At 44.0% G+C, this 12,830-nt stretch overlaps 2 protein-coding genes across 2 annotated transcripts; both read left to right on the plus strand.

Moving 5' to 3' along the window:
* Positions 1-206: 206 nt before the first annotated feature.
* LOC111652994 (uncharacterized) lies at positions 207-10,185 on the plus strand. Its single transcript, XM_023403427.2, has 2 exons — positions 207-262; positions 401-10,185. The coding sequence occupies exon 2, from the start codon at positions 742-744 to the stop codon at positions 8,518-8,520; it is 7,779 nt and encodes a 2,592-aa protein (XP_023259195.2). The 5' UTR covers positions 207-262; positions 401-741; the 3' UTR covers positions 8,521-10,185.
* Positions 9,333-12,822, plus strand: LOC111653001 (uncharacterized; the record flags this gene model as incomplete). The annotated part of the gene is made up of 2 exons (XM_023403440.1): positions 9,333-9,348; positions 11,243-12,822. Coding segments are annotated over exons 1-2 (1,596 nt in total), but the record flags the coding sequence as incomplete, so codon positions are not given.
* Between the last annotated feature and the right edge of the window lie 8 nt (positions 12,823-12,830).

The raw sequence follows: 12,830 nt of genomic DNA on the forward strand, positions 1-12,830 counted from the left end.
TTATTTCCTGTTAAGTTTAAGGATTAGAAAGGGCGTTTATTCTCCTGTCTGCAAGTCAGGTAAGGAATATTCTAGTAAAAAGCCAAAGCAATTATCAAAAAGTTAAACGAGCGAATGTTAGCAGCCCATCTTGGAAATATGCATTTTTTTAATAATATTAAATAATTTATGTTTTGAAGAAATTTCCACAGACGAAGGATCAAAACTTCCTGCAGGTTTCTAATAAAAAGAATCAAGTCTTGCGTTTATTCGAACAAATATGGTGAGTGAAATTATTTCTTATAGCATTGTGACTCCCAGCATGCATTTAATATTTCCATTAATGATTCATTCAAATCCTTTTCTCTTTTTTACCCCTGGAGGCTGTGTTGTTCTGACAGTTGTCTGTTTCTTTTTTCAGAGCTGTTTTATCATGAAAGCAAAGAAGGAACACTGCACAGCAGCGCAGAGGTCACCGGTGCTCGACAGCTGAGAGGAGCCTTCTCCGACACCGAGGACTTCCTGGATCATGGCCTGGTGTCAGCCAATCGCTGCTCCAGCAGAACCTCCTCCATCACCTCGTGGACGGACAACATCAAACCGTCTTTCACCAAGAAACTCAAGTTCCAATCCGTCCTGGAGGGGGAAGCAGTTGAGTTAAAGTGTAAACTAGTCGCTTGCCCGCCGCCTACTATCCTCTGGTTTCATAATAACAGATCTATTCCTAAAGAGCGTAGACGTAGGATCTGCTCTGACAGCAAAATGCACATGCACACTACCAGTCTGGTTATTGACAGTATCAAAGAGAAGGACTCAGGCAGTTATAAGGTCATGGCAATAAACACAGAGGGTTCTGCCGAGTCCACAGCATCACTTTTGGTGTCACTGAGGGAAGAGCAGTCCGCCAACTACCTGGGCTTTGTTAAACGCTCTGCCAAAGCCCATGAAAGCATAGACACCATGGCAGAGCAGAGGAAAGATAGGAAGATTAGAGTTGAGCTCAGGTGTGTTGGCTCTCCATTTGACAAGATGTCCAAAGTCCATCAGGGAAGATCTCGGTCTAAGAACTCTTTGGTGCGTACTGTGTACTTTCGGTCTGGTTCCCATTCAAAAGAGAAAGTGTCAGAGAAAGAGTCTAAACGTTTGGAAACTGCCTCTGAGCGTGCCCCGTCCCCTCCCCTCATGTTTGACAGGTCTGAGCGCTTTAATGACAGATTCAGTGATATTTACTGTGACCGGCGCACCGGTGCTAGGTTCAGTGACAAATTTAGCGACAGGTGCAGCGACAGGTACAGCGAAAGATTCAGCGACACCGAGAGCCTTCACAACGAGGTAAGAACAAAACTTACTACACTCCAAAAAGCTGTAAAACAGAAGAAGAGACTTTCTATCTGTACCATGTCGTCGTCTGAGTTTGAGTTAGAATCAGTTGCCAGTGAGTCCAGCTATGCTGATTATGTTGAGAGGCTCAGAGTGAAGCCTGCCTCGCTGCCTGATGTCCAGCATTTCAATCGAACTTTAGATGTGGGGGAGAGCCATAGGGAGTTTCAAGGTAAAACCTCAAGCGGGGATCCCTCTCAGCCTCGTGTGAGGCATTCATTTGAGCCTCAGTCCAGAACCAGGGCCATTCAGATCATGAGAGGTGAGTTGGTTGATACACTGCTGGAACCCACAGAGAGAAAATCAGGTGAAAAATATTCTCAGTCACTGGAGGGTAAAGATGTTGATGAAAATCAGGCAGATGTGAGAATGATGCAGCGTCACAGTGTTGTTGCTGACCACAAGGTGGACGCTGAAAAGCCTGAAGCCCCATACTCTGAAACAACAGCATATCCAGGAACTGCAGCGTACACTGAAAGCAGGGAACATCTCGTCACATCTACCAGGGAGAAGTTCCTTAGAGGATCACTTACACCAGAAGAAAAAACAGAAACAGTAGAGCCGTATGAAGAGGAGAGTGCAGGGGAGTCTTTGAGGGCTCAGTATGAGAAGAGCCTGGAAGCTGAACGGATGGAGTGTGAGGAGAAACTTCTCGCCTTGCGGATCAGGAAATGGCAGCAAGGAAGTAGGGCATCAGAGGAGGAGACATTTCACCCTGACACTGATCTGCCCATGCCATCAGAGACACAGTACATGGAGCCTGAGGGGCACATTTACACCCAACAGGAAATGATAGAGAAAAGAGCAATTGTTGAAACTGAGGCCATGCCCTCCTCGTTCCGTAAATCACCAAGAATGAAGGCAAGGTTGGTAGATCCAGAGTTTGCAATTGCATCAACACCCAAGTCACCGAAAGTAAAAGCCAGAGGAGAAGTGGAAACGTCCCTCTCCTTGCCTGCAAAGTCAGCCACAATGGATACCAGATTAGCAAAAACAGAAGGTGAAGCATCACCCATGCAAGTGCAAAAATCCCCCAGAATAAAAGCTAGAGCTACAGAAGTAGAAGCAGAGTTGTCACCCAGAACAAAAACCAGAGCAGAGGACGTACTTCGAGAGACACCCAGACCACGGCCAGAAAGATCGTCACCACTCGGCTTAGCAACAGAAACAGTTGAGCCATATGAAGAGGAGAGTGCAGGGGAGTCTTTGAGGGCTCAGTATGAGAGGAGCCTAGAAGCTGATCGGATGGAGTGTGAGGAGAAACTCCTCGCCCTGCGGATCAGGAAATGGCAGCAAGGCATGCAAATTTCAGAAGAGGAGACATTCCACCCTGAAACTGATCTGCCTCTGGTGGCAGAGACTCAGTTTATGGCTCCTGAGGGGAACGTTTACACCCAGCAGGAGGTGGGGGAGAAAAGAGAAAGCCACGCTACCACGTCAACCCCTAAGTCACCTAAAGTAAAAAGTAGAGTAGAACAGGATGAAATCACAGTCATGTTGTCACAAAAGTCACCCAGAATTAAAGCTAGAGCAGAAGAAGAAAAAGCTGAGTCATCACCTAGAACGAAACCCAGAACAGAGAAAATGTTGTTTGAGAAAACAAGAGAAGAGCGTGAGCTCCAGCTTTCAAGGGAGAACATCTCTGAACTGAAGAATGAGAGTGAGAAGTTTGTCAGTGAAGAGGAGGCCTTAACTCAGCGGATAATGAAATGGCAACAGGATGTTCTGATGGAACAAGAGCAAGCTGTGAAGCTAGAGTCGGACTGGGTGGAGGGTTACTCACCATTACAGGCAGAGAGAACCTCTGAGGTTGGAAGAAATGTTGCGGAGGCTTCTGCTTTAGAATCAATTCCACAAAATGAAGTTGTGCGCAGCAGAAAAACTTCACCAGGTAAAACGGCCAAAGAGAAGTTCCTTTCAAGTGAGTCAGTCCCTGCTGGTTTCCAAGATCAGCAGGGTGAGACCCTGCAGTGGCCACCTGCTGGCGAGCTGCCAACAGAGGGGCGTGAAACTAGGTTGCAAAGGGACAGCGAGTACTTTGTAAGTGAGGAGGAAGCACTGGCTCAGCGCATCTTGAAATGGCAACAAGATGTTGTCGAACAAGAGGAAGTAGCTGAACTGGAGTCTGAGTGGGCTTTGGACAGTCAAAGCAAACAGTCTGGCTCTAGGTTGCCATTTGAGACCATCTCACCATTTGATAGTGAACCCTATCATGGTGGCATATCTCATGAAATTGATCCCACTGACCCTCGATCTCCACATACATCGCTTGCTGGTGAAGCCTTACCAACAAAAAAACCTTCACCTCCTGCCGCTGGGTGCGAACCATCTCCTCATGAGTCTTCTTTTATAACGAGGTATTCTCCTACGCATCCTGCTTTACCGCACCATGCAGGTGCGCCTGTTGAAAGATCCTATGATTTAAAAACTACTCCTCTAAAAGACACCATGGGTCTTGAAGCTTCACCGGTTCAGAGATACTCTCCGACCCAATTTACTAGTGCACCTCAGGGGGAGAGTCCTCATAAGCCTTCCCAAGAATTTTCCTCAGTCAGGAGACGCTCCCCATGCCGTAGACCACAAGAGTCTGTGGAAAAAGCGACAGAGAGGAGGTGGAGCAGGGAGGAATACAGTATGTCTGCTGATAAATCCAGCAGTCAACGCTTCCAATCAGACATGAGAGGGGAGAGAGGGATGAGAGAGGAATTAGGATCTACGAGAGAGACCAGCGAATGGAGACAACAGAAGGGTTTCGCAGGTGTGAGGAGAGAGGAAAGACATGAAGATTTGCTAAGATCACAACAGGGTGATGAGATGAGTGCTGAAATTCATGAACTTGGAGCTACAAGGAAGAAGGAGGATAGAGTCCAAGAGGAGTCAAATTTCAAAGAGGGAGTTTACCAAAGTCAAGAGTCTAAGACGGTAAAAGAAGGGGTTACAAGTGCCAGAGGCTCCCGTCCAGTATTTGTGAAAGAAATGTCTTCAGTTAAAGTAAAAATCGGTGAGATGTCAGAGTTTACTTGCCAGTTCAATGGTGACCCTCTGCCCACAGTCACTTGGCTCAAAGATGGCCACCCATTAGCCCACAACTTTGACTATGATATCATAAGCAAATCTAACAAGTCTACACTCACTATCTTCTATCCAACCACAGACCACGAGGGGACATATGACTGTGTCATAACTAATAAACATGGCAAATCCATCTGTACCGCCACTCTCGAGATCTCAGACAAAAAGGTGGTGAGAAGGACAGGCGCCACACAGGAAGTGGTGGTTACAGAAGAGATAGACAAGGGTGAAGAAAACCAAGAGAGCCTGATGGAGGAGGAACTTCAGTCCTACATGGAGTCGGGGAAGGCAACGCTACAGGTGCCTCAGGCAGTGATCCACAGGCGCCACTGCTCGGATGAATCTTTCAGCTCCTCAGCTGTAGAAATCAGAATTACTGCTCCCACACCTGTCCCTGAGATGACAGAGGAAAATACTGATGACAAACCTCAGGCTTTTACAGAGAACCCTTCGGGCGTGCCGAGTGATGAGGGAGCCTCTCAGACTGTCAAACATAAATTCACTTTCTCCTTTGATGTGGTCGGTGAAGCTCCTCATGTCATCAGCGAATTAGAGAATATCACATGCTCTGAAGACAACACTGCTGTATTAGAGTGTGTCATTACAGGTGAACCTGCCGCAGAAGTTGAATGGTATTGTAATGATATTCGCCTCGAACTCACGGGCGGGAAATACAGAGTTGAGGTAGACGATAAAGTGTATAGGCTGTATATCAACAGTTTTACATACACTGATGCTGGAGTGTACAAATGTGTTGCTAGAAATAGGTTGGGAGAGGTGACAAGCATCTCTGATGTGTCATTTCAAGTTGAAGAGCCTGTGCAGTTTTCAAAGAGAGGTGGTGTTGTTGAGGATGATGTATTCCACAAAGCTGGCATCACTTATACTAAGTCTCTCCCCCAAGCGCCTTCAGAGGTAGCAGCCAAAGCCATAAAGTCCAGACCTAGTGTCTCTAGAGAGCCTCCAGCTTTATCCGGCTGTGGTCTGCAGGCTTCTGCTGCTGTGATAAAAGTTTCTAAGATTAAACAAGCTTTTGAGTCAGACTCTCCAGTTGCTTTAATGACTCCCACCTCTCCGGAGGAGCAGAGAATAGAAACATTTTTCCCTGAAGAGTTTATACCAGTGGTGGCCAGTTCCCCTGACACGCAGGAACAAATAATTGCACCTAAACCTCTACCTGATGGCACTCAAACTATTCCTGTAGGATCCAAATCTGTCTCTTCTAAGACCTCACAGTTTACCTCCCCCAGGGAGGAAGGCAGTGACATCTGTGTGGTACCTTGTGATGTTGAAGAGGGGGCAGTTTTCGAGGAAAGCCATAGTGCAGTTAAACAGTTTGTAGAGGATGTTAAGGAGTCTCCAGAGCTGGTCAGGCCTAAGCCACAGAAACCTGTTTGTTTACCTGTACAAGGGGAGGCAGGTGAAGGGGAGATGGTAAGAGAGGGCACTGTGCCTACACAGTTTGATAGAAGTAGCAGCTTCATCCAATTCCAGTCAGAAAAAGTTCCTGCAGTGAAACGCTCCGTCAGAACTTCAGCTCTAGCTGAGGAGGTTGTAAAGCCTAAAAGAATTTCTGAATCTTTCAAACCTGACAAGCAAAGTGCACCTGCAAGGCCTGAAATCGTTAGTGGGGCTAGTGTTGTGGAGGGGTTGACAGAAGTGGAAAAACAAGATGTTAAAGGAAGTACTGAGGGATACGCTCTCATGTCTGGGTTGCAGCATATGAGTGACGAGTTAGAACTTGCGGGTGAGGAGTTGATTTCAATCCCAGAACTCTCTTTGGACAAACATGCAAGGAGCGAGCAGATTTCCATTCCAGAGCCCTCTTTGGACAGCGGCGTCTTCCTCAGTATGCCGGACTCCCAGGCTGATGTAATAAAAGTGGCAGAGGGAATGGTGGCTGATGACGTAGTTGACCCTCATATACAAATCATGGGTGAAGATGGCCATGTGAAGGCAGAACATAAACCGCTTATTGTCAAGCCTAAAGTAGACATGGTTGGAAGAATTAAACCACTCAGTCTGCCTGTGGATGCTGTTGTCCAGGGACAGGAAAGACGTAGTTCAGACAGGGCCTCAGCAGCTGAAGCTGGGGTAGCAGCAGCAGCAGTTAGCCCCATGGAGGAAGAGGAGGTAACTTTCAGTGCTGTTTACGACTACTACAACCCTCCAACTGACTGGGGAAGGCCACTGTCCCCTGAGTCTGAGATGTCCATAGAGATTGGCAGCACTTTGAGCGAAGAGATAGCTGAGGTAGCTGAGAGGTTCTACACCCCAGGCTCGTCTACTGAGGTCTCACAGCCAATTGCAGAGTCCTTCCACACTCCCAAGTCTCCCATGTCCTTCCATACTCCCAGTTCTGATGCACCAGGTGGGTTTATGACTCCTCAAGAGTATCCCTTCTCCCCTGTAGAACACCAGAGACCCTCGACAGGAATCTCCAGCGAGAGGTTCTTCTCACCCCTTCAATTCCTGACATCTCCTGCTGATGAGGGCATTGAAACGACACCTCTTGGAATAAATGTGGACGAGAATCAATTCCTCACCAGGGGTAGAGGGTCTACAGGCCTACAGGAGAAAGTGCAGGGAATTCCTCCCGCCTTCCTCAAACCTCTCATTAAGAAGAGAGTCTTTGAAAATGACTCGCTAACATTCTGTGCTGAGGTGTTTGGCCTACCTTCCCCTGATGTGAAGTGGTTCTGCAACAAAACCCAACTGGTGGCAGATGACAGAGTTAAAATGGAGAGAGATGGCGATACCATCTCACTTACAATTCACAATGTCACTAAAGCAGACCAGGGAGAGTATATATGCGAGGCTGTGAACTATGTTGGGGAAGCCAGAAGTGTTGCATTAGTGGTAGTTGTATCACAGGAAGTGAGGTTCATGCCTGCCCCACCTGCTGTCACTCACCAGCATGTGATGGAGTTTGATGTGGAGGAAGATGATTCTTCTCGCTCTCCATCCCCTCAGGAGATTCTGCTTGAAGTAGAATTGGATGAAAACGAGGTGAAAGAATTTGAGAAACAGGTTAAGATCATCACCATTCCCGAGTACACAGCTGACAACAAGAGCATGATCATATCTTTGGATGTGTTACCGAGCATTTATGAGGAGGGTGCTGTGGACTTTGTCACCCAGGAGCATGATGAGTTGAAAATAGCTTTTGAGGTCACTGAGATGCCTCCAAGGTTCATTAATCCCATCTGTGACATGGAGGCCCCAGAGGGAACCACAGTCATGTTTGAGTGCTCACTGATGGGAATTCCATCTCCCATTGTGTCCTGGTTCAAAGGTGACAAAAAAGTTCCTCACAATAACAAGAAATACTTGCACTCATCCGATGGAGACAACCACTTCCTGAAGATCTGTAAAGTGTCAACACAGGATAGCGGAGTGTATACCTGCAGAGCTATTAACGTTGTTGGGGAGACTCTGTGTAGGGCCTCCGTGGTGGTGTTAAGTGCCAAGACTTTCTCAGGGAAGACTAGAGGCAGGGAGTTGACCGCTGTGTCTCTTGGAAGTGCCAAAGTTCAACCACAGAAGTTCGACTTGATGGTTGGCAACACATCGTTTGATGGTGAACAGGTGTCAGAAATTGAGCTTGAGTTTGAGTTTGAGCAAGAGGCAGATGAGTCGCAGCGAGCAGTCAGACTGGTGGCCAACACTGACAACGAAATGAGTGAACAGGGAGAAAAATATGTAAGCATCAATTTTGATGTGTTTGCTGAACCAGCAAAAGATGATAAGGTAGAGTTCAAAGGGAAGTCCTCTGATATGTGTAGCTTCCAGTTCCAGGTGACTGAGACAGCCCCTAAATGTGTCATCCCACTGACCAACGTCACAGCAGCAGTAGGGACACCTGTTATCCTCCAGTGTCTGGTTAGTGGTAAGCCAAACCCCACCGCAGAGTGGTACAAAGATGGAGATCGCGTCGCAGACAGCAGATGTATAATCCAGGAGAAAACCACGGGCCATTTCAATCTGCTCATTACTAATGTGACCCAGAGTGATGCTGGTGAGTACAAGTGCATAATCCAAAACACAGCTGGGTGCGTTGAAACTACAGCACTGCTGAAGGTGTTTTAGGAGTTGAAGGTCTGGGGCTGGTTGCTCAAAGATAAACTTACTATCCAATTTCAACTCTCTTAAGAATTTGAAAGTAACATGGCTGACCAAGCAACTTCTACAAGCTTTAACTGCTTTACTGGGAAACCTAGATGAGTGAAGCAAAAACCTAAAATAAACAGAAAATGTTGTCACATTTATGAGCTGTCTAAAAACATTAAGTTTTCCTCATTTTCTCAGTTCGGTGTGGTTTAGTGCTGCCACTAAAACACAACTTATAGTTAGCCACTCAGCCCCCAGGTTATCTTCGAACTCTTTCGGATTGAATTAGTCAGTTATTACTTTTGTTTGTCTAACCCACGTTAGCTAAGATTGGCCAGACTCAGTAGGAAATATTATGTTACCTTTGGGCAACCAGCCTTGAGTAATGTAGGTGAATGTAGGTGTGTACATGTTCATCGTAAGTTTGTCAGTGATGAAAATATCATCTAGAAAAAAATAAAACGGTTGAGTACTGTCAGCAGGTCAGTGTGCTGGTAAATTGTTCATTTAAAACTCAACAGTTTTATTTTAAGTTTTGGTAGAAAAAGATATATTTATGTTTGCTGCATCTGTTGTGTTTTATCCAAAGTTGTGCACTTAAAGAAAAATTTTACCAGTCCGTTTTTAACATTGCGGTGTTCACATCAGTTTGCACCACCAACTCGGAATATTAGGTATGTGTGAAGCAAACATCTCATATACGCCAAACATTTGGCGAAATACATATCATTGACAATTTTTTGTTGAAGTAGTGACGGTAAGTGTTTGTGTGAAGCTGCAAAGCCAAGGTAATGATTTCACTGAGAGGTAACTAAAAAATTAATTTGTATTGAACATGAAATACAAGAATACAATCAAAGTCATTCACCACCCATAATTATTTGGACTGGGACTGGAATTAAAGGAATCAATAATTCAGGACAAACTTATCATAATATGTTGCATATGTTTTAACAGTTCATTTATGTATGATAAGTAGATGTGAAATAACCCATCTACTACATGCCATGTAGAGAAACTGAAAAAATAGCAACCAAAAATGTATTAGTAATGTCACCTGGGTGTTGAGCGAAACTAAAAAAATGTTTGGTGTCAGTTCAGTCACTGCAGTGTTTGAATAATAATAAAAAATAGATCTTAAAAGTACTATGTATTTCACTTATCAGTTTTTTTCTCATCAATATGAAAAATAGTCTCAGTCCTTATAACTAAAAAATTTATATTTTAACAGTGATCCTATCAAAAATCTTGAAACTATCAAGAATATATTGTCATATTGCTTACTTGAAATGATTCACTTGTTTGTGTGCAATGTTGTGGCCGTATTTTGTTTTGGTTTTTTGTGTTTGTGTCAGAGTTTTTGCTGCTTGTGAAAGATATTTTTAGGATCTTAAAAGAAGTTGGTAATTCATAGTAGAGTAAGTTGATTGATGAATAATTTTAAAAATGGATAATACTGTGAAACTTTTTTTAAATTTAAATATAAGTTTTGATGTCTTGTAAATATGTGTAATTTTAGGGGTGTATGAGTAGTGGTTATCAGTAAAATAAGCCAAAAGAAATCAGCATTGAGTTGGTTTATTTGTACAGACATCATGTTGGTTTGTCTCAGAGTTTATATAATAAAATATTTGATCATCTAAAGTTGAAGTCTGAGCTTGATTTGTTTTTTTTTTGTTTTTGTTTGTTTTAAACAATTCCATTTGTCGATTGTCAAATTAACAGGATAAAATACGTGTCTAAAAATTACCTACATTGTGTAAAACCTGGAATCACTTGAACATTTTTAATATCGGTGCCAATACATTTCCTGATTTGGGATGGATACTGAACAATACGCCTTGGTCATTTTTCACCTTAAAAGTTTAACTGTAATAGATGGGATGTACATGATGTGTGACGTCAATGTGCATCCCATCTATTACACATGTTCATGTTATCAGCATATGAGAATATCGTGACTATTTGTTTACTTCTGTATGAGATTCAAATGGTTATTTGGTCTATTTAGGTTTAATAATTATAATGAAATCCATAAGTAACTGAAGAAAACTAAAAGCAAAACTTAGGAATTAAAAGAGAAATAACACCAACCTTTCTGATTCTGAATATGATATAAAAAAAAATGGAAACAAATAACCAGAGAAATAAATCACTTTATTCAGCTGTGAAAAGATCAGAGAATCATCTATTCGTTTCGGGGAAAACACTCTTCTTCTCTTTGTCCATGTTTAGGTCATTCTCTTGATTTTTAGCAAAAAGTGTTTTTTACATAAATCAATTCACTGTTAAAAATATTACGTCACTGTTAATATGTTAATATTTTTGTCACATATTTTAGTATATAGTAGGGCTGTCCTTTTTAAATCACTTAGTCGATAAACAGGTAATTAGGATGTTTGTAATGTAATGTGTATTTTTTCCTGTAATGTGGATTAGAAATGAACTTGTAAAAGGTTTTTACTTTGCCAGATTCTAAAAGATTTGCCGCAATCACCTGCAGAGGGCTAATAATACTAATCAGAGTTCCTCATTTACTCAACTTAATGAGTGTTTGGAAAATAATCCTATGACCATTAGTCGACTAAGAATTTCTGTTGTGAAGGACAGCCCTAATATCTGCTTTTATGAATTCACTGTTAATATCATAGGTTTTGTCGTTTGGATATTGTTATCAGTCTTACTCAATATTTCCTGACAGAGCATTGTAGCACCACCGTCACCACTGTCGAAGAACAAGAGGAAACCTACTACACTGGTGTCCAGTTACCAAAGAAAACAAAAACACTTGAATTCAAGCCAGAGTCCAAACGTTACTCTTCCACTTTAGAGAAGAAGAAAGAAAAACCAGTTTTCCTTAGCCAGCTCTCCCCAGCAGCTGTAACCAGTGGGGAAACAGCCAGGTTTACCGTCAAAGTGTCCGGCTTTCCAAAGCCAACTGTTCAATGGTCTCACAATGGAACAATACTTAAGACCTCCTCTATGTATAAGCTAATAGAGGAGAGGGAGGAATACACTTTAGTAATCACCAAGGTCACATCTGAGGTTCAGGGTGAGTACTCTTGCACTGCCACCAACAGATTTGGCAAGACAACATGCACCACGTACCTTGAAGTGAAAAAGCCTGATGTTAGCCAGGCAGAGAAATGGGTTGAGAAGATGTTTAAGGTCACAGGTCAGCCTCCTACTTTCACTGTTCAGATCCAGCCTGTGAGGTGCTCAGAAGGAGGAGAGGTTTATTTTAATTACAAAGCCAGCGGTGATCCAATCCCTGATGTAAAGTGGTTCAAAGGTGCTTTCCAGATCCAGCCCAGTAGAAACTGTATCATTATAGCTAACCCAGATGGATCTGGCTTCATCAATATGAAGAGTGTCAAACAGGAAGACAGTGGTTTGTATACATGTAAGGCCTCCAACCCATTTGGGGAGGCGTCTTGTGGTGCTGAGCTTGTTGTGTTTAGGGAATCAGTCTCTGTTTCCCACAAACAGGAGCAGATGACAGTGGTTCAGAAGAAAGGCTACAAGGTTTCAATGACAGAACAGGCAACCGAGTCTCGCTTGTACCAGGTCAGCCTCCCAGGCCAGGACAGGGCTAGGTCAGATCAGATGGTTTATACCATCGGCACTGAGGACCGGCAGATAATTCCCAGTGAGCAAGTGGGCTCCCTTAGAGACCTTGATATCTCTGCTGCAACTGTTCATCGTGAGCATTTGACCCACCAGGCAGCAGTGCTTCAGTCTCATGAGATAGAGGAGAGAGTGTCAATGGTTCCTACCCATCCACCTCAGGTTTCAGCTGTTCCTGCAAAACAGCTCCATATGGCAGCGTTTACATCGTCTGTCGAAGAGAGTCAAGACCTCACAGAACAGCACTGTGATCGCATTCAAAGCCCTGAGGTCATTGAGCTTCAGGTGGCTAGAGAAAAGAGGTCAAAGGTGATGTCAGCTGTTGCTGAGGAGTTCACACCACTCTCTAGTGTTAGCACAGAGGCTCTGGCTGACAGGAAGTCTGCTATGGTCAGACCCACTTCAGAACCTAAACATCTCGTCAGTGGGCATCAGGTCGAGTCACAACTGTCCATCCTGAAAGAGCAGTCTCAGGACATCCCCAAACCACAGGAGGAGAAGGGTTACAAGGTTAAGGAAGGTGTTAAGATTTTATACTCAGCCCAGTCTGCAGAAAAACGTGTGCTTGCAGAGGGCCACACAACTGAACTAGCAACAGCAGATTCTGCTGTGAAGTCTTCCATTGGAAAAGAACAGCACAAACCCATCTTGGCCTCAGTCAG

Source organism: Seriola lalandi, unplaced genomic scaffold (assembly GCF_002814215.2).
Source record: "Seriola lalandi dorsalis isolate HSWRI2012SDOR001 ecotype SW California unplaced genomic scaffold, Sedor1 jcf7180001973850, whole genome shotgun sequence".
NCBI classification, from domain to species: Eukaryota; Metazoa; Chordata; class Actinopteri; order Carangiformes; family Carangidae; genus Seriola; species Seriola lalandi.

Bases quoted from the DNA above. Each gene is read 5' to 3' on its own strand.
- LOC111652994 (XM_023403427.2), top strand. From the start codon at position 742: ATGCACATGCACACTACCAGTCTGGTTATTGACAGTATCAAAGAGAAG.